General features: G+C 40.7%; 1 protein-coding gene across 1 annotated transcript; it reads left to right on the plus strand.

The window, feature by feature from the left end:
* Positions 1 to 3,618: 3,618 nt before the first annotated feature.
* LOC146552289 (protein FAM163A-like) lies at positions 3,619 to 22,163 on the plus strand. The gene is made up of 5 exons (XM_085257766.1): positions 3,619 to 4,070; positions 4,769 to 4,822; positions 14,813 to 14,834; positions 14,943 to 15,057; positions 16,568 to 22,163. Exons 4-5 carry the CDS (start codon positions 14,965 to 14,967, stop codon positions 16,937 to 16,939), a joined length of 465 nt encoding a protein of 154 aa, XP_085113892.1. The 5' UTR covers positions 3,619 to 4,070; positions 4,769 to 4,822; positions 14,813 to 14,834; positions 14,943 to 14,964; the 3' UTR covers positions 16,940 to 22,163.
* The last annotated feature ends 227 nt before the right edge of the window (positions 22,164 to 22,390 follow it).

A 22,390-nucleotide genomic window follows, 5' to 3' on the forward strand; every position in this document is an offset into this window, starting at 1 on the left:
ATGAAAAACAACTACAACAACAAAAAAAACACATCTTACCCTGCAGTGTAGCCTCTGAGACAAACAGCGCTTTGACTTAATATAGACGCTACAAAGCCAGTCTGCTCACAGGAGCAGTGCTAACGTTCTGAGGATAATTTTTACCATGTGCACAGCTTAATTTGCTCTACCAGCATGCAAAAATGACCTAATTAGAAATCAAATCAAAATTCAATTGAGGCTTACAGGAAAGTGTTTTTGGGGGTCTGGAGAAGTTTCTCGGATGAGAGGTGAAACGTCTTCAAGCAACTTAAAGAAGGCCAGACACTTAAAGTGGGTTTTTTTGGGTTTTTTTGTAAATATTAAACGGATTAGCCAAAATAATCTCATTTTGAACATTCTGTACTTTATAACAAACTAATAGTTCAATCAAATCAATCAATCAATCAAACCTTTATTTGTCACATGCAAGTTTGCACCTGCAGTGAAACACGTACATATGGTTGCTGTCATATAATCACTGGGCACTTCATTGAGTACACCTTGCTAGTACTGGGTTGGTCCCTCTTTTGCCTTTAGAGCTTTCTTAATTCTTTTATGGTGCTGGAAACATTCCTCACAGCTTTTGGTCCATATTGACATGGCAGCATCACATAGTCGCTGCAGATTTGTTAGCTGCACATCCAGCATGCGAATCTCCCGTTCCACTACTTCCCAAATGTGCTCTATTGTATTTTGTTGAGATCTGGTGACTCTGGAGGCTATTTGGTTACACGGTTTCATGTGTAGGAAATCAGATTTGAGCTCTGTGACATGGTGTGTTAAAGAGCTGGGAGCAGCCAACAGGAGATGGGTGTACTGCGGTCAGCCGCAATACTCAGGTACGCTGTGGGACTTAAACGATGTTCAGCTGGTACTAAGGGACCCAAAATATGCCAAAGAAATATCTCACACACCATTACACCACCGCTACACAAATAAAGGATGACATTTCTAACAACTTGTTTCTAGACCAACCATGAAGCTGGGGTAAAATTTGCAGCGGAAACAAGGCATATATGCAGCATCCAATCTGCTCATTCACTGCTAGTGTCTTTTGCTTTTGAGGAACTGGATAAGTAGCCTTTCCTTGGTGTCTAACCATGGAGACCAGCAGCTTCCCAGTGCTTCTTTGGTTAAGAAAGTTCTAAATCAGCCTTTGGGCTATGTAACTGTGTCACAAGTTGTACTACCAGCAAATAAGCTCAGCCGGCACTGTCAACAGTAGCTGGTGGTCCTGCTGAGAAAGGCTTTGCGACTTTGTCCCAGAGAGTTGTGCTCATGCTGTGCTCTCCTGTCAGAAGCCATTCTGTCTCATCTGCTCTCTGTCTCCATCTCCTAGCCTGGGTACATACGCAAAGAGGAAGTGTATCACAAATGCATGCAGACAAGCTTGCCCATGAATCGGAGACGATTAGATTAGATTTGTTTAACGTGCGCACACGCACACACTCTCTTTCGATTTCACCCTGTGTAAACTTTCCACCGCTACACTCTGTGTCATTCCTGTTGTCATTCTAATTTCATAGGAGGACTCCTGCCAAGGCAGTAATGAACTCAAGTCATGAGGCAGAGGCCACGGCGAGCGGTTGTGAGCCGTGTGTGTGTAGCAGAGAGAAAATGAGAGAAGGTAAATGCAGGAAAAAATGGTGTTAAAGAGGGGGGCTGGCCAGGTTTATGCGCATGGCTTGTGGGCTTTGTGTTTATGTGTGTTTCTGTTTCCCGTGTATAACACTGGGCTTGTTTTGAGTTAATCAGTGCAGTGGGGTGTATCATCTAAGCTGCTGTAATGTGTCGACTCCTTTATTCAATTTGAGCAGTAATCTCAGCGCTCCCCACTGGCCTGCCTTCATCAGCCGCGTGCTACAAAGCTAGCTTAACTTAGCCAGGGAGACACAGAGAAGCAGAGAAATGCTGAAGAGCCATTTTCTGGATCAAGATTATACTTAGAAGAGTTTAGCCAGACTAAATCTCCTCATTATACTGCACACACAATTATTAGGCAAATTGTACTCCTCGGGATTAAATGTATTGTTGAATAAATGCAATGAGCTCGCTGTATCCAAAACTGAATATACACATGCGTAAGTATTAGGTGTTCAGTTATCAATATTAAAGCATCTGTGGAGTCGCTTTTTTCTCTCCATCTGTTTGTGATCAGATTTCACTGAAGCAGCAACCACAACCTTCCAAAGGCTGTTTATAAAACCTTTGACCAAAAATCTATCGTGAGGTATTCCTTGGTCAATAATGATGCCTCAACTTGTAAACATTCTCTCTCTTTTATGTACAATCCTGTTGAATATTTGCAGCAAAACATGGACTATCCACCGAGCATGCCTAAATAATTCAGCTATTTCAAGGGCATTGCATCTATATGAAAGACTTATTTTTATTTATTTATTTATTTTTTTACATTTTCTGACTTTTCAGTGTGAATTAAATCTATTTTTCATATGGAAACATGCCAAAGCTATACAAACCTTAATAGGATTTCAAAAATAACATAAAGAAAATACAGATTTTAATAAAATTAGATTAGGGGCGACAAATTATGCAGTGCTGGTGGAACAAGGCTAACATCATGGTTGTAAAAAGGTCACTCAGAGAGCTTGACTCTCTATGAAACACTGATGAGAAGAGTGTTCACTGCTTTGTTAAACACCGTGTGAGCCAATAGTTTAGAATAACATATTTGTGGATCTAACCTCCTATCGTACGTCTTTTAAAAGATTTTTTAAATCTCTCTGCGCAGGTGGTAAGACTAGAATACTCAATGCAGAACACTTTCCAAATATTTGTGCACACAGTGTATGCTATGTGGATATTACTGTCAAGATGGACCTTGTTTGCTCAAGTCATTTGAGAGAGTTGTCTGCAGCTGCTTGAGGGACATAAAAGGATGACGATGAGATTTATGGAACAGTCCTTTAGCTGTGTATCACCCTGCCCTCTGTTTTGCTTATAGTCGACTTCAGCACCAAGGACAGCACAAATAGTGGCTCGAGTTTTTTTAGTAGCTGTTTTGTGTAGCCTGTAACCTACTTGTTGCATTTTGTAGTCCTTAACCAGAGAGGAAAGTAAAAGTGGAGCACTGAAGCAAGGTCACCGCTCACCCTTGAGTATGACCTCTATATTTGCTATATAGTTGCTGCACATTAATCAGATCCAGGGGCAGCTTCAATTCAGAAGAGATTTTTTTACAGTCTTAATGTGTGTGTGTGTGTGTGTGTGTGTGTGTGTGTGTGTGTGTGTCACTCAGCCTTTTAACCTCTTCTTTCCCCACAACTTTTCTTTTTTTACTGGGGAGTTTTTCCTGTCAAAATATCTCCAATCCTGTGTAGACATGATATGGCGGGTTGGTTTTCTGGATTCTTTCAAGCTTATGACTTACTGAGACAAGTGGCATGACATGTTTTGGATGTCCTTTGGATTCCGCAGAGTCCGTGTGTACCTCTCCCACTGCAGCCGAGTATATCATGCACCCGTTTTACGCTTTCATGTCATACTGGTGACGACCCTCTGCCCCCCACCACTACCATCACCACCCCTTCCACCGTCCTGTAAAATGATATCACACGGTACAGCTGACACAGTCTCACTCTTCCCACTGTTCTTTCTACCCCGCCCCACCGGGCACGGCGGTAGCAGGTGCCGAAACGCCCCCAGAGAACCTCGCTGAAAACGCGGCCATGCCGAGCGGTGACACTCTGCAGCCGGACTGCCGCCTGGTCTCATCCGTCTTTAGCGCTTCACAGAGCGGTCGGATGCCATGAGATTTCCCACAGGCCCTCACTGGCTCCATGCTGTGAGTAAAACCGTGGTCAAGAGGGGATAACCAACGGCGGATAATGACGTGATGATTCCGGTTGTAGAGCCAGCACAGGGGGGCTCCGGGCACCTTTAATGACCGGTGCTGGAGAGGAAATCACTGGACTTTATTGTCTGTGGAGCCGCGTAACACCGGACCGACAGTGGTGCAAATAAGAAGAAGGGAAGAAAAGAAAAGAAACGTCTCTCTAACAGGTTGCTGAGACATTCAGTCCGAAAAGGTAGGGCATGACTGGATTTACAGTCATCCGCGCGCCACTTAACAGCTGTGCGCATTAATTTATCTGCTTAATTGAGTAAAATGAGGCTAATCAGTGATGTAACAGCTGTTAAATTGACCTCCAGCCGCCAGTTCGGTTAAAGCATTAGATGTGTTTATATCGTAAAAGTAAGGATTTTCAATTTTATTTCGCCCCCCAAAAAAGAAAAAGAAAAATCGCCTCTACTGTAGTAGTAGTTTAGACGTTACTTGAAATGATGTGGACAGTAAGGTGAGTAAAATCGATTTTTATTTTTAGAGGGTTTAACATCTATCTCACAGCTCTTTCTAGTAATTTTGCGCACAGTTGTCTGATTGCATTGGACTAGGATGAAAAAGATGTCAGAGGTTATTGTGGCGTGAATGACCAGAAAATGTGCTTTAATTTGCACGATTATGACAACTTCCATATGTCTTATGAGGTAATATGAGCACTGACAGGGGGCAAAATGTGTCAGTGATTGTGTGAGCGATTAATGATGTGAAAATTGATGGATGAGTGGATTTTTGATGGGAATGCAGACAGATCCATCCCCACTTTGAGACAAACTCGTTCATTTACTGTAGCCGCAGTGCTGACCACATCACATGCTGGGGCCCTGAGGCATCTCTTGAAATCATTGTTATAACTGATGTCAGGTCTTTTTTGGGGTTTTCCAGGGGGGATTTGCAGCACAGCAGAGAATGCTCTCCCCCAGATGCTGACTTCTAAAGGTAAGGGTGCTTTTGGTACAGCTATGTCTCTGGCACTGTTTGTTACAGGAAGCCAGCACTGTAAACCTTTGGCCACAAGTTCGTGCAGTGCCTCTGATCTCTATTCTGAACCTCTGGGCAAACTGTGCAAAGGAAAGTTGTGTTTCTGCTCTTGCTGTGGATCTTCAATTCTGATCTCAAGAGTGTACTTGGATTTCTGTATAACCCCCCTCCCTCCTTTTTTTGGCATACTCTGAAAGAAATTCATCCCCAGAACCCCTGAGATGCATTCAGTCATAAGTAATGCAAAAAATAATTGACAATGAGGTAATTAGGACATGCGGTAACCGCATCAAACGCAACAGGAGACCTGATTAAGTTCATGTGCCGTCAGTCATAAGGAAAAAAGTGTATTTCTGAGACTCATTTTCTGAGTATTTCATAATGAAATCTAGCACACACACACACACACCACCTTCCTCCCTCTGGCTGCCTTTGTTCCCTTCTGCACCCTTCTGATAGTGGGTGTTTCTGTCTTAGATGTGGATGTGTTCCTCTCCTCACACGCTGAGATGAGTGCTTTCAGAGGCAGACAAGGCAGAAAAGTCCCCGATTTTACTACCTGGCTAAATTGTCCTGTGATGGAAAAATATTGTTAAAGGAATGATACCTGAATAATTGAAGCCCCGGGGCTTTAAAATTGCAAGGACCTGCTGTGATTTGCGGCGCAAAGTTGAAGGCCACCTCAACGAAATATTCATATCATTATTTAAGAGTGGGTATATCATTCAGCCACTCAGGCACTGCCACCTTCTCCTGCTTCCCTACTCTCCCGTTTGATCCCTCCCTTTCATTCTCTCTTTCTTCCTTTCTCCATTTGTAAACTCATCTCTTTATTTATAAAAAATTAACCACATGCTAACCCTTATCCATATCTTCTAGCTCTTATTAAATAAGAACTTAAAAGGCATATATTGAAAATCTTGCATACCGCCTTTCTGACATAGTAGTAGTAGTAGCTTTAGTAGTTTTTCAATGATATGTATATAAGTTTTGAGCAGTTAGACATCCATTCATCCATCTTTTGATGCTGGATGCATCTCTGGCTCATCTGGAAGGACATCAGGGTGTTCCCAATCCAGTCGAGAGATATAATCTCTACATCATGTCCTGGGTTTGCCCCTGGGCTTCCTTCCAGTAAGACATGCCCGAAGCACCTCACTTGGGAGGGACCAAAGAAATGTCCTGGACAGATGCCCAAACCACCACATCTGGCTCCTTTTGATATTGAATAGTTGCAGCTCTTTGCTTTCAGGCTCAGGTCTTTGTTCACCACAAGAGAGTGACATAGTATTCATTCTTTCATGAAAAAGACCCCCTGATACTTAAACTCATCTAATTTGGGCAGTGCTACCCATGAACTAGCCTAACATTCAAGTCTGTCCTTTCAATGATACATAATTTATATTAATCTTTCACTAATCCACTCAAACAAGCAACCATAAATGGATAGGAGAAATCGACAGAAGTGGACAGATCACGATAGTTGTGTAGTAACATTTCTAGGGAAGTGCACTTCAAGTTTTAGCATACGTTTTCAGAGGTGTGGTTATGACACTTATACAGTATAGATTTAACACAAAGTCCCTGTTAAGCAGTCCTGGTAATACTGGTATGCAGGTTTTGTTATCTTCAAAATAACTAAGCCACATGCTTTACTCTCTCTCCTGTAGGTTGCCTTTTGTGCTCACGCCCACTCTGCCCCTCCCTGCACCTCGTTCTTCCTCTTAAAAGGGAGTTTTTCCTTCCCACTGTGGCCTACTGCTTGGCTACAGGGGGTTGTGTGATTGTTGGGCTTTCTATCTAATATTGCAGGGTCTTTACCTTACCACATAAAGCAATTGAAATAATGTATACAGTAAGGTGCTGTTGTGATTTGGAACTATATAAATAGACTGAATTGAACTGAACGAATTAAATTTCCTCCCCATTTCCAGCCTTTGCTGCAAACCTAAGCTAATTTTCCTTTTAGCTTCAGATTGACTGAACAGATACGGGATCACTTTTCATCTAATGATCTGCCGTCATCCACTGCTTTACTGTATAGCAGAGAGTTTTCTAATTAAAGTTTCCTGTCATAGCTTCTCTAATTTCCACAGTTCACTCAGGCATCACATGGGAGAAGAACCTCCCAGCTTCACAACACTAATCATCACCACATCGTCCCACATGAAAGTTCTGAGGGAAGCGGTGTTTTTTACCTCTTCAGCATTCGATCAGGGGTGTTTTTGGTTGTGGGTGCGTGCGTGTTCATTTGCATGCAGCTGTATGCGAGGATCGTTTCATTTCCCGCAGAGAAAACGAATTAAAATATGACACCTCTCTCTTCTGCCTCTCATCTCGTGCTTTTCACTGTGTTAAGAGATGGCAAAACTGCTAAATATAGTTCTGCAAGTGGAGTGTGAAACCTCTTCACCTCTCTCAGCGTTTCTAACATTGCGGAGGTCGAAATGAGAGGATTTTGTGGTAGCATGAACAAAGGTTTAATCATCTTTCTAATGAACTCTTCATGTGCATGTTGTATGTGAACGAAAAAGGGAGGGAGAGGAGAAAAAAGCAGAACAAGAAGAAGAAGAGCCACTTTTCTTATCTGTGATACAGCAAGGCTAATGTGATTTTTAAGTAATACTAATTATAAAGTATATCCTAGAGACGAATATAACATCAGGGTAAATATGGTGTAATGCAGTATAACAGATTTAGTTTTTCTTAGCATGTGTATTTGTGTTAAAGTTGATGATTTATTGTCTTTGCATGCAAGAATTCCCGTTTTCTTGGTCTTTAATGGCTTTTCACAAGTAGAGAAGAAGAGGAGGCCAGTCAGAGACTATAGCAACTCAATGCCTTGTATTTTCTATGAGGAAGGTTCCCAACCTGCGATTGTTGACTTTATCTGCTGTATCATTAACCCAGACTCCAAAATTCAGACAGTTGAGTCAACTTGCTGGCTGTTTCCATACAGATGCGTTCGCTCGAAATATAAGAATAACTTCCCAAAGGATCAATAAAGTTGTGGTATTGTGGTTGAATTTTTCTTTCTGAGTCTTTTTCTTTCAAAGTCAACTATCTGGTAAAGATTTTTTTTTTTTTTTATGCTCACAGATTTTGAGACTCGGATGTTCAATAAAGTCATCTCTCTATGTTCTTTCTGATTAATCAATTAATCAAATCGTCTACAAAAATGTCAGAGAATTCCCAGAAGATGGCAGAAATTTTAGAAAACCACCAAGGACAAATTCTTGATGCCTAAGATCATTCATAATAAATGAAATCTAACAGTGTGTCCAATATAAAGCAAAAAGCATGACCTGATTTAAATTTTGTCCCATCGAGGTTTCTCCTTGTGCACCTCTGAACCCTTCCAGCACTGCTGCTATGTTTAGATCATTAATTGGAAGTCCTGTTTTTACCTGTTGTATGTGCCTATTTGCGGCAGCACTATGAACCTCAAATCAAGCACAAACTTCTCTTTAAAACTCAGCCAACCTGTGAGCCAAGAATCATCACTGCTGATGAGAAGCAGGTGGTCGCCACAGTGAATTCTCTGCCTGTCCCTAGCATCCCCCACTGTCACACCAACCTACTCCGTGTCCTCCTTCACTTCTACACTTTGTGTCAGTCCCACCATCTCCAAACCATACCTCATAGCATGTCTCCGTACTGTTTTGTAAACCTTCCCTTTCACTCTTGCTGCTATCCCTCTGTCACAAATCATCCCTGACACTCATCTCCACACACTCCACCGTGCTTGCACTCTTTTCCCCTCTCCGTTACACTTTTCGCTGGATGGCGGACCCCCAGATATTTAAGCTCATCAACCTTCTCTACATCTACTGCTTGAAGATTCAGTCTTACACCTGTCTCCCTCTCAATCAGACATAATCTTTCATGCTTCTTCCGACTTTCAGTCCTCTTCTCTCCAGTGCATATCGTCACCTCCCCAGGTTTTCCTCCACCTGCTCTCTTCTCTCGGTACAAATTAATTGACAGTGAAAATAATAATGAGCTGAAGCCAAAATTGAATTTTTGCCCAACCCTGCTAGATGCTCAGTGTTTTGAGTCAAGAGTGACAATGTTGCTGACTGCTTAAGAGCCTCCCTGTCTCTCATTTGCACATATACTTTACATCATTTCTTGGCAACTCTCAAAATCCCTGCAAATCTCAGGGATTTACATTTCCTTCAGCGCTGCTTTTTGTACAGTGAGGAAGTGGATCCTTTCTTTCTGTGATTGAAGCTGACTTGACAGATACACTTTGTATAACTAGAGTGTGCAGGTCACCTGGGACTGGTACACATAATGACTTTATGTAGCTTCTGTGTTGTGGAAATCAGATGCCTGTTGGCTCCTCTGAGACAGCTTCATCCCCCTTCTTCAGTGTCACTTGTCCAAGTCAGCCACTGACAGGATTGTGGCAGATCCTTCTTTCAGACCACAGTTAAATCTAAGGGTTTTATGTGGTATTATGAGTGTGTGTGTGTGTGTGTGTGTGTGCTGGGAGTCGTACATGGGAGTCGTACATGAATTGTGTTGGATAAGATGACAGCATTAAAGTTGAGTCTTCCAACCTCTGTCACTTGGCATGTTTGTCTCTCCAGTCTACTGGAAACTCTCTAATCTGAGGCTTTACCTCAGCGCTCCCTCTCTAGCATAATTTGGTCGCGTGTTAGTCAAAGTGACTTATTTTTCTTTCTAGAAAGATTCCATTGCTGCGCCTTTGTTGATATATTTCAGAGAAGGTTATGAATTTTGCATGCATGTGCCACAGTAGTTGCACACAGGTCTTAAATTTAAGTCGATAGCCTGAGCCCGGAATGATGTATGGCATGTTGGAAAAAGTAGGATATTCTTCAAAGAGTAAATGAGAGACAAAGAGAATGAAGAAAAGATAAGATGCACAAAGAGGAGTAAGGAGACATGAGATTGTGAGCTAGACGGGGAGGGGATGGAGAAATGGGGAGCAAAAGAGACTTCACATCGCTTTTAACGACATTATCGCGGTCCATGGTGTATATAATTTAGTACGATGACGCAATGGAAGATACTGCAGAAGGGCGCTCTCTGAGAGGGAGGCTCACATACTCATTTCAGGCCGCACATATAATGAAAGAGATCTAGTGCTTTATGTGATTGTACCATCTATTTAAAATAGAGATTCAAGTTTATTCATTGTTCAGGGTCATTAACCTCATTAATGATACATCGGACAAACAAAGGGACAGAGCAGCAAAACCGCTCGCTGGCAGCTGACCAAGCCACCCAATTATGAACTATTCTTTTTATTTAACCTTCCTGCTGAGATTTACCAGATGTCAAAATATCAAATCCCAGAACAGTTAAATCTATTAATTAGTCAATGAAATGTAAATTAACTGCAAATTACTGCTTTAGAAAGCTCACAGCTTTCACAAACGTGCATTAATATAAAGGGAAGTTGGGTTTTTTTGTTTGTTTGAATCCATTTAATTGGCATAATTAAATGCTGTTACTCCAGTGAGAAATATCTGGATGTTTTAGTTAATCAAGTTGAACGGTAGATAAATAGAGTCTTCTGGTGTTGTAATTACTATAATGGCAGTGCCTAAAATGAATATTTCTGCCCGAACGCAGCCATTCAAATTTGTCTAAATTAATGTCGAAATCATGAAATTTAAAAGCTGATATAAGAGGTCACTCTCTGAGCGGATTAATTTGGGTATTCTGCGCCGTGGTTGTTTGTTTATTTAGTATTTTGATGTCACTGCCAGTAAAATGAAATTAAGACATCAACACACACACACACACGGGGTTCTTTATCGCTCGCACGCAGCTAATTTAGTGCTTTCTCTAGACAGGCTTGTTTAGAAGCAGATCTTTTTGAGGCGAGACAGTAAATTTGCTGTGCGCTTTGGAGATAAATATACGTGCATCTGCATTGATTTATTTCTTTTCTTTTATTTCTTTACACTGCTTTGGTTCTTTTGTGTCTCAGTGTCAATCAGATCGGTTTGCTTAAGGTTATTTACCTGCAAAGCAAAGAAAAGGGGAGAGGAATTGGGTTCATGTGACAGTATGCCCTGATAATATCCAGGAGATTTCATGGTGGCAGCTATCAGCGCAGCAGTGAGAGGTGATTTTGAAGCTGTCACAGTAAAAAAAGGACAAGCGACATATCGCTTAAATGTATTATTATTATTATTATCCTGAAACTGTGCTGCACATACTTGTATGAAATGCCACACATATTATTAGCATGCAGAGAATGTGCTGCTGCATTCAGCAGATTAATTCAACCACACGTTGAGTGTTATTTTTCAATTCAAAACAGCTCCCAGTTGTTTTAAGTATTCTGGAGTGAGCGTGATTCATTCCTTTGTATGCCTATTTATGGGTTATATAGAAAGAACAGATTCTTTGTCATGAAATAGCGGCTGTAATACAAACCCACCAGCCACTTCATTAGGTACATGTGGCTTTACTCCTTTTTGCATTCAGAGCTGACTTAATTCTTCATGGCATAGATTCAACTGGATGCTGGAAACATTCTTCAGAGGCTTTGGTTTGACGTGATAGCATTATGCATTTGCTGCAGAAATATTGCTTGCACATTCGTGATATCAATCTTCCATTCCACTCCATCCCAAAGTTGCTCTATTGAACTGAAATCAGGTGACTGTGGAGGCCATTTGAGAGCAGTGAACTTACTGTCATTTTCAAGAAAGTAGTTTGAGATGATTTGAGCTTTGTGACATGGCGTGCTATCCTGCTGGAAGCAACCATCAGAGGATGGGTACACTGTGGTCATACTAGGATGGACATAGTCAGGGACAACACTTGTGTATGGAGTGGTGTTTAAACAATGCTTGACTGGCACTAAGGGCCCCAAAGACTTCCAACCTTTTACATCACCAGCAGCAGCTGGAACTGTTGTGCTTTCATGTTGTTTATACCAAGTTCTCAACCTATTATTCTAATTACTTACAGAAATCAGCAGAGCAGGTAACATTTTCCAGTGTTTTATTGGCTAATTTTGGTGAATTGTAGCCTTAGTTTCCTGTTCTTTAGATGGCAGGAGTGGCAGTGGGTGTGGTCTACTGCTGCTACAACAGAAGACCACACACACTGCTTCAAGGATTTGATGTATTATCCCTTCACAGATACTCATTTGCATACCTTTGTCGTTATAAATGTACTTTTCTAAGTTGCCTTCCTATCAATATGAAGCAGTCTGGCCATTCTCCTCTGAGCTCTGAAATCAACTAAGCACTTCTTCAGACTTGAGCTGCAATGCATTGGGCTGCTCCCACCTGAGTGGCTGATTTGTATTAACAAGCAGCTTAAAATGTGGCCTGGGGGTGTATTTTATAAACTACTTTTAGACATTTTAGGCAACCACGTGTGTTATTTAATTTTTAAAAGCCACACATTATATAACTACACTGTATTTATGGGCTAAACAGTTGCTTGGTTGAATATAAATTACATAATTACAGAATCATAGAAATTATCAGCGGCATAGCACAACAGCTGCTATGTAGCGTTTCTCATGCCAAACATTTCCTCCTGACAGAAGCCTCTTTTTCTACCTGCAGGAGTTCCAAAGAGAGGTGATTTTGAGAGTAACAGTCCTCAGGCCTGCTATGGTTTCCTACCTCCTTACATTCTCCCGCTGTCTTCTTATGTGTGTGTTCGGTTGGTTTGTTGGAATTCAGACCTGACGGCGCCTTGAAAAGATTATTTTTGCTCTGAGCACTTAACCTCTGAAAATTAAAAAAACAAAAAAACATTAGCCTGGAGGCTATAGCCTGCAGATGGGTTACAAATGAAAGAAATAGTTCAGTATTGCAGCTCAGCATTCCTCTCATGTTAGTTCACTGAGTGTTGAGCAGAAGCTGGGAGGGGATGAGCTCAGCATTAAGACAGCATGCAGTGCTAAACAGCTACCCTTCATGTGCCAATGTTTAAAAATACAACTACTCTCTTGTTTTATCCCTAAAAAGCAAATGTCAAAATTAGAATTTGTGATATCCTATTTATGCACAGTACCCTGCAAAAATACAGGGAGTGCAGAATTATTAGGCAAATGAGTATTTTGTCCACATCATCCTCTTCATGCATGTTGTCTTACTCCAAGCTGTATAGGCTCGAAAGCCTACTACCAATTAAGCATATTAGGTGATGTGCATCTCTGTAATGAGAAGGGGTGTGGTCTAATGACATCAACACCCTATATCAGGTGTGCATAATTATTAGGCAACGTCCTTTCCTTTGGCAAAATGGGTCAAAAGAAGGACTTGACAGGCTCAGAAAAGTCAAAAATAGTGAGATATCTTGCAGAGGGATGCAGCAGTCTCAAAATTGCAAAGCTTCTGAAGCGTGATCATCGAACAATCAAGCGTTTCATTCAAAATAGTCAACAGGGTCGCAAGAAGCGTGTGGAAAAACCAAGGTGCAAAATAACTGCCCATGAACTGAGAAAAGTCAAGCGTGCAGCTGCCAAGATGCCACTTGCCACCAGTTTGGCCATATTTCAGAGCTGCAACATCACTGGAGTGCCCAAAAGCACAAGGTGTGCAATACTCAGAGACATGGCCAAGGTAAGAAAGGCTGAAAGACGACCACCACTGAACAAGACACACAAGCTGAAACGTCAAGACTGGGCCAAGAAATATCTCGAGACTGGTTTTTCTAAGGTTTTATGGACTGATGACATGAGAGTGAGTCTTGATGGGCCAGATGGATGGGCCCGTGGCTGGATTGGTAAAGGGCAGAGAGCTCCAGTCCGACTCAGACGCCAGCAAGATGGAGGTGGAGTACTGGTTTGGGCTGGTAGCATCAAAGATGAGCTTGTGGGGCCTTTTCGGGTTGAGGATGGAGTCAAGCTCAACTCCCAGTCCTACTGCCAGTTTCTGGAAGACACCTTCTTCAAGCAGTGGTACAGGAAGAAGTCTGCATCCTTCAAGAAAAACATGATTTTCATGCAGGACAATGCTCCATCACACGCGTCCAAGTACTCCACAGCGTGGCTGGCAAGAAAGGGTATAAAAGAAGAAAAACTAATGACATGGCCTCCTTGTTCACCTGATCTGAACCCCATTGAGAACCTGTGGTCCATCATCAAATGTGAGATTTACAAGGAGGGAAAACAGTACACCTCTCTGAACAGTGTCTGGGAGGCTGTGGTTGCTGCTGCACGCAATGTTGATGGTGAACAGATCAAAACACTGACAGAATCCATGGATGGCAGGCTTTTGAGTGTCCTTGCAAAGAAAGGTGGCTATATTGGTCGCTGATTTGTTTTTGTTTTGTTTTTGAATGTCAGAAATGTATATTTGTGAATGTGGAGATGTTATATTGGTTTCACTGGTAAAAATAAATAATTGAAATGGGTATATATTTGTTTTTTGTTAAGTTGCCTAATAATTATGCACAGTAATAGTCACCTGCACACACAGATATCCCCCTAAAATAGCTAAAACTAAAAACTACTTCCAAAAACATTCAGCTTTGATATTAATGAGTTTTTTGGGTTCATTGAGAACATGGTTGTTGTTCAATAATAACATTATTCCTCAAAAATACAACTTGCCTAATAATTCTGCACTCCCTGTATGGTGATAATCAACTGCAGCTCAGCGAAAATATGACAAAAAAAATCTCACTATTTGAACCCAATAACGATGTAAGTAGACCTAGTTTGGGGTATGGACAGACTTCTGGCAAATACAGTTTGTAAAGAGTAAATAGTCTTATAAATGTTTCCTGTTCCAGAGTTTGTCATTTGATTCAATCAGAAACAGAATCGTTTGAATCATATTTGCTCGAAGCAAAGCAGCTTTGCTTTTTTACATCATGAAAACCCAGAAGGACTTTTATTTTGGAAGAATGGCATTTGTGCATTTTTATCAGTTGCAATTGTATAATAATGGCATATAAATACACTAATCCAGCCTATTTTGGTTATTTTTTCAGGCATTAGAAACCTTTGCTGGACGTAAGTATGCTAAATATTCTGCGGAAGTTATTCTAACATTACTGAAATCCAAATGTAATTCTTGACTCATTTTCGCCTCTTTTCTGTCTTTGTTGATTCTGTGTGAAGGGTTTGATGGAGAGCTGGTCGGATGTCAGCGGGAACTATTGTCATAACCGGAGGAATACTTGCCGGAGTGATACTGCTGTGCATTGTAGCAGTTCTCTGTTACTGTAGACTCCAGGTATTACTGTGCACGTTCATGTTTCTTGGTCTTTTAGGCAGTTTGCTCTTCACCCAAAAGCTCTTTTTACATTACTGATGTTTACTGGCTTAACAAACTCAACTAACTAATCTAGTTTGTGACCGTGTGCAATGAACTTGCAGTCTTATTGTCTTTGAAATACTTGCTTCAAAGATGGGCACCACTCGCACTCAGCTGGCATCTTAAAAGCCAGTGAAAAAATGGCAAATTGACACAGTCTGCTATTAGTCTGCAATTAAGTAGGGTCAAGTTGGCAGTTACTTGCTATCTGTTTGATATAATACTGTGATAAATTACTGCAAATCTGTTACCATCTACATGCACAGTAATTCACACTAATTGGAAATTCGCATTAAATTGCAATCAGAGTCCAGACTGAACTTCTCAGGCTTGAAACAGAAAGGTTTCCACACATAGTGTTGTGTCCAGGATTTTAATTTACTAGCAAAATATCATAGACGCTAGCCACTTGCTTTTATTAATAAATATAACCACAAGGCAGAGCTGGTTGCCAAACAAACAAGTTGGTAACCAGCTGGATGAAGTCACCTTATCCAAAGAGACCCATTGCAGACTAGTTGCACTTGTTGCCACATATTGATTTAGCTGATTGCAATCTGTGTGCGTTTAAAAATTAAGATATAAAATTCATTTCAATGCAATTTTATTTATATAGTGCCAATTTAAAGCAACAGTCAGCCAGTAAGGTAAAGACAGACAATTATAGAGTAAAAAAACAAGAAATTTAAATCACCAGACCACCAACCAAGTTGGCAGACTTCAAAAAGTAGTAACAGGGATGAGTACTCAGCTGTCTGACCGTCCAGCTGTCATTGTCCATGTCCACAACAGAGTAAATTCTAGGCTTCAGTCATATTGCAATAGTTAAAATAGAAACAATCAAACAAACAAGCAAAAGTGGTTGCTGTGAGATTGAGGTTGTCGAGCGCTCAACCTGGAGGCGACCTACTTCCAATCGTTCCCTAAATTTGCCAAAAATTCACTTCAGTCACCGGGCAACTCGAGGATGTTGCAGTCCTATTTTTAATCTAGTGAGACTGAGCCATAACCCAGTCTAATTGTCTGCCACCTTAACATGGTTTTCCACATTCTGTCTCATTTATGTAACATAGCACTCTAGTACCAAGTCACAGCTGGATCTGGTTACAATAAAAGCAGATGTGGTGGCCAGAGCAGTCAGTGGTTCAACATTTGCACAAAGCACAGTGCAGACTGCCCTTCCAAAGCCTAGTGACAGCTGTCTGAGTATACTGTCAGTCTTTTCACCTGCCTCTGAAAAAGAACTACTTCTAAGTATTCCCACCATGTTAAACTGAATTTTGTTTGTCACTGTTCATATTTTGATTTTGATATCACAACTTTATTTTGCTGTGATAAAGCAATCAGAATCACAGAATGTTTAAGAAGACATCCAAACCCTTGTTCTTCTTGCTCACACCCTGGTGCCTTCTTTGTCATCCTCCTGCAGTATTACTGCTGTAAGAAAAATGATTCTGAGGTGGACGTGGCCTCCATGGCAGGACCGGATCCTCTCGCTCACTTTCCATGCAACGCCTGCAACGCCCTCGCCATGGACGGCACTGCCATCACCCCCGTCTCTCTGGATCAGCTGGATTCGGGTTCTCACCACTGCCCCAGCTGTTCACCGTACACCCTGCGCTCGGGACTCACAGACGACATGCGTAACGGAGGGGAGCGTCTCGGCTTCCATACTTACTACGAGAACCCGTCTGTATCTCTTCCCCTGTCGGTTCACCCTCAGAGCTCCTCCCCTCTGAGCTACTGCAGTCCCTCGGACACGTTTCCTCCCCCGCCGCGCTCCTACAGCACTGACGTCTGACCTTTGCTTCACTGTACAGGCACACACACACACACACCTACAGCGTCTAGCACATGCCCTTTTGTTTGAGACTAACTTCAGGTAATTGATTAGAGGACAGCACAATTATACACACATGCCCATATTACTGTACATGCCCACATAATTTGAAGGGAAGTGACCCATAAACTAAGCCTACTGATAGAGCCCCATGGTGGGTGACAAATCTGGGCATGATCTGCAGCAGGGAAATATTACATAAAATTGGCCACATTACTCTTTAAAAAAACTCATATTTTAATCTTAGTACGACTTTTACTTAAACAAAAGCTATAAAATGTATAAGTACCATTACAGTTAGCATCTCATTGAGCCCGGTCACACATGATAGTGTTTTTAGTAAATGGCTCAAAGGTTGGAGCTAGTCTACACACTCTATAAATGCATCTGGGGCAATGAAGTCATTCAGGTTACATATGATCAGGGACACATAACAAAGCTTTTAGTACAGAGTAAGCTCAGACAGTCCCCAGGTAGAAAAACAGGCGAGGTTTTGGGGCGTTAAAGTCATTTAGGCTACGTTCACACTGCAGGTCTTAATGCTCAATTCCGATTTTTTGATCAAATCCGATTTTTTTTGTCTGCTCGTTCACACTACAAATAAAATGCGACAGCAAACGCACTCTAGTGTGAACGCTCAAAGCGGCCCGCATGCGCAAAAGAAGATGTCACACACAACGCGCTCTGTTTAGACCCAGAGCAACAGTATTGTTTGACTGATGGCCCTTAATATAAAGACTTCGGACTTCACGTTTCCCAATTTTTGCTTTAAGTTATTTTGTTATTTACATAATAATGTAAATAACCTAATAATGATCCTTATTGCTGTTTAAGAGAGGAGCGGTGCTTCAAAGATAGCTGCAGATTTCTGTCAGAATCTGCAGATTATACAGTACAAATAAAATGTTTACGTTGTCTTCCCAACAGTTTCACTGACATCTACACTGGATGGCCAGGAAGCGTTCGCGATGTCTTCTCGGGCGCTTCTCTGGCGCTGATAATTGGCTTCAGTCTTGTGTCGGTGACGTAAAAGGCGGATTTAATGCGACTTGACCGTTCAAACAGCAGTCGCTTTCTAAAACATCGGATATGTATCGGATTCGGTACCACATACGAAAGTGACCCAGATCGGATTTGAAAATATCGGATTTGCGCCGTTCACACTGTCATAGCATGATCGGATATGGGTCGCATAGGGTCAAAAAAATCGGATTTGATGCGCTTTCGCCTGCAGTGTGAACGTAGCCTAAGTCATTAAAAAATTGTGACATATAGAATTTGTTTTTTAATTTCTGTGAAGTTTTGTGAATGTAATTATGTAATTTATAGAGAAAAAATGCATTCAGTTAGACAAGAAAAGGCTTAGTACTAAATTACAAACATGTTTTATTAAACTCAGTGGAAAAGCAGGACATTATTTGCAAATTCTGCAACTATCCGGTTGTTCAGTGATGACGCGACGAATCCTACTTCCGGGTCTAAAGTAGTCTGCGTTTAATATGGCTTTTGTGTTGTTAACATGTTTAATGTTATGTATTTTCTTCTATTTGATCTCAAAAAGCTCCTAAAACAGTCAGTGATCACTGTTGACCTCCCTCGGCTTTTATTACCACTAATCATTTATTTAAGCTCAGTTTGTAAAATCTTAGGATGTAGCTACAGCCCAGCCCATGCAGCAGTATATGAATGACTAACCTCGTATTGTGGATGGATTATCTCAGTTGTTCTCCTGGCTGAAGTTTGGTCCTTTTACAGCATCCTGCCATGCGATTACATTTGTTCCTGACCACCAAGAACACTCACGTTAACTTTTATCGAGTGGAAAAAAAGTTAGCTTGTTTATATTATGCTAACATAGCTGTGTCGCTAGCGGTCACGTAGCACATCATTATATACCAGCTAGCCAAACTTCAGTAACCCAACAATCGTCACTGCTGTTTAGTTTTCTGTCTTCATTTATGTTGGAAGTGATAACAGAGCTGTACGTTTGAATTTGTTTCCAAAACCCCGCAGTCAGGACATGCTATATTTTATTTAGATAGAAGCTAGCGAGCTAACTCCCTGCTAACTTCTAACTCCGTTAAATGTCATAAATTCCGTTTTCATGGATGCCTGGATGTTAAACTCAATTGTTACACCCGGTAGAGCACAACACTGATCATTTTATTAAAGATGAAAGACTTTAGACAGTTTTTCAACTCTCAGTAATGCCATAGTGATCGTTTGATATATGGACCTGCAGCGGAGTTTAGACCCAGACACGGCTAGTGACGTCAGACTGAACAACCGGATAAGTCATTCGGCAGTTATTTATGGCTCAGGACCTCAGTTGCATTAGATTAGATGAACACAGAGTTTATGATCTCATGTTCAGCTCATTCTCTGGCAAATGCATCCTGGATGCAGGGATCTAGTAAAAACCACCATTTTTCCGGCAGCAGACAAATGTCAGCCTAATCTGAAGAATGACAAAGTTACATAAACACACATAGATATAGTGCTGCATCTATCATTCACCCTCAATGTGATTAAGATTAACCACATAAATACCTTTCTGTTAGGTGTGAGCACTTTGAATATATTTTTAGCAGCATTTTCCACTCAATAAATCAAAAGTGACTGCTGATGACGAGGAGACAGAGCTGAGACACACGAAGAAGGCATGCGCAACCCCATATTTGAGCATCACTTCAGTTATTCTTATTCTTTTCTCCAGTTTCTCCCTTTTTCCCTGTGTCACAAAGGGTTAATGGTAGTGTGAACCTCTTACCACTGCAGCTTACACTACATGAGGGCTAACAGCTATATAACTAATGGAGCTTAACTGTTTTTATCCAGAAGAAAGACCTGACGAGCGAAGAAGGAACTACAACTTTTTAAGCCTTTTTTTGTTCTTCTTGCAGATTACCAGAAAGTCTGTGAGAAAAGTGTCAGTTTTGTCTGTTTCTGTTTTCACTTCTGACATGAAATTGCCATGAAACTGAAGAGAGTTTGTTCCGCAGTGTCTTCCATAGAAGCTGATGTATTTACCTTTTCTGTGCTTACAGATTGTGACGTGTGAAAGCAGATTTTTAGACGTGCGATAAGCAGAAAAGAGAGATGCTGTACCATATTTAATGATCTTGAAGCTTAGGTTTTATATCTATATATGAGCCATCATATCTGCTACAGTACAGTAATAAGATGCAGTGTTATTGCAGTATATGCCTGAATCTATATATTTTTTAAGGAGTATTGTCATTTTTTTGTGAGGGATGTTCGGGTTTAGATGTATTTCAGTACTTTTCTCTTCAGTTTTGGCTTCTTTCTGTGTTCCTGTGCACTCCTGACAGCTGCACAGGAACACAACTGTGGAAATGGCAACTCAGTTTAAACATAAATTGTGCTAGAGGTGTGAAAAACACAGGAAAATGTGTGAAACAGTGATGTTGAGTATTATTGAACATAGGCTATTATTTAAGATCTAAACTATATTTATTCACTCTAATGTCACATTGTTTTCACTGAGCTCTAAGCTTCATTATATTTCCTTATTTTCTTGATCTTACAGACTCGTTCAGACGTACGTCCTAAATTTTATGCAGTACTGTGGAAAAGTCTTGAGTCACATGTCATTTCTTTATAGGAAAATGGGAAATGGGTGCAGGGATGTCATGAAACATACACCGACATACACAGAAATATAGTTTATAAGGCAAAGAAAAAAGTTTGTAAAATTCTAGCAAGCCCAAAAGTGAATTTTTGGGTATGACCATTTTTACTCTTCAACACAGCCTGAATGCTCTTAGTCAGCTTTCTTGTAATTTCTTTGAGAAGTCTTCAGGAATAGTTCTCCAGGCTTCTTGAAGAACATTCAAAGCTCTTCTTTGGATGTTGGCTGTTTTTTATTTCATTCTCTGTAGGTATGATCCGTTATAGTAATAGCAGTAAGTCCAGGCTCTCGGTAGTCCAACCCATGACTGATGACCATAGGGTACTTTTCAGCGTTCATAATTCCATCAACTTTAACAAAATCCCCAACACCGTTCACTGAAATACAGCCCGAAACCATGACAGAGCCTTGCTGTGTTTTACAGATCGCTGTAGAAACTCCTGATGACCTGTTTCTGCTGATTTTCAGTCCAGTTCTTGTGTAATTTAGCATATCTCACCCTTTTCTGCCTGTTTGCCTTCCTTTAAAATGACTGTTCATCTGCTATTGAACTGCTACTTCTTCTTTTTGTCCTCTGCTTGTCCTCTTTCCTCTCATTTCTCAAAGACACACTGCACATCATGCTGAGGTATGTAGTTTTCAGGAAGTCGCCCTTTGGTAATCACCTTGTTTGTGCACAAATAGTATTTTAAGCCAGTCAAACTACCTTTGGCATTTTTTGTAGTTTCAATAAAATACATGAGAAAATAATTTTTTATGTTTTTGCAGCAGACTTCTAATAACAAAGTGCCTAAAGATACAATTTAATAATTGGTTCTTTGCTAATTTGTCTGGTGCGTATAGACATGACACTGGTTCATTGCTTGGGTTAGGTGCCTTTTTTATGCTTGTTTAATTTATAGGTCAGTGTTAAAAAACATTCCTCTGAATTTCTCATGATCCGGCGCAGGGAGTGGACTATTGCTCAAAACTGGTTTAAAAATACCAACAAGTCTGCCTCCTTAGAAGCTAAATCCAGATAATGGAGTGCTGACTTAAGACTTTTGCACAGTATTGTATGTAAACTGCTTTATTTTTATTTTTAAATGTCTTTGTCAGTTTAGATGTTCACTGAACACTGGCGTTCACTGCCACCTACCCAACAAATATCCCCTTAGTCTGATGACAGTGGCTCAGTGTTTGTGCTCACAGGTTTGTTGCACCATAATGAACACAACTATTGTGTCAGAACTTAACTTTTATTTTCAGGTTACTGTTTCTGTATTTAAAAAAAAATCACATTCTGCTATGACCTGAGGAAAATCCACAATGTTTCACATAATGTTCCTTTTTTTCAGGAGGAATAAATATGTAGATATCTGCATATTCTTATGGTCTGTCTTTTTCACACAGTGACTCAGACAGTAGATACACAGGATTATGAAATCGGTTTCTGCTCATAGAAGAAGGAAAAAAACAGAAAAGAAAAGAAAACCACAGACGTACACGTCAAGAGTCTGGACACAGCTTCTCATTTTTAGGTTTTTCTTTATTTTCATGACTATTTATATTGTAGATTCTGACTGAAGGCATCAAAACTATGAATGAACACATATGAAATTATGTAGTAAACAAAAAAAAGTGAAATAACTCAAAATATGTTTTACATTTTAGATTCTTCAAAGTAGCCACCCTTTGCCTTGATTACTGCTTTGCACACTCTTGGCCTTCTCTCGATGAGCTTCATGATGTAGTCAGCTGCAATGGTTTTCACTTCACAG

Source organism: Mchenga conophoros, linkage group LG19 (genome assembly GCF_057382185.1).
Source record: "Mchenga conophoros isolate Kocher_MC1m ecotype Shallow Benthic linkage group LG19, M_conophoros_male_GT1.1, whole genome shotgun sequence".
Classification (NCBI taxonomy): Eukaryota; Metazoa; Chordata; class Actinopteri; order Cichliformes; family Cichlidae; genus Mchenga; species Mchenga conophoros.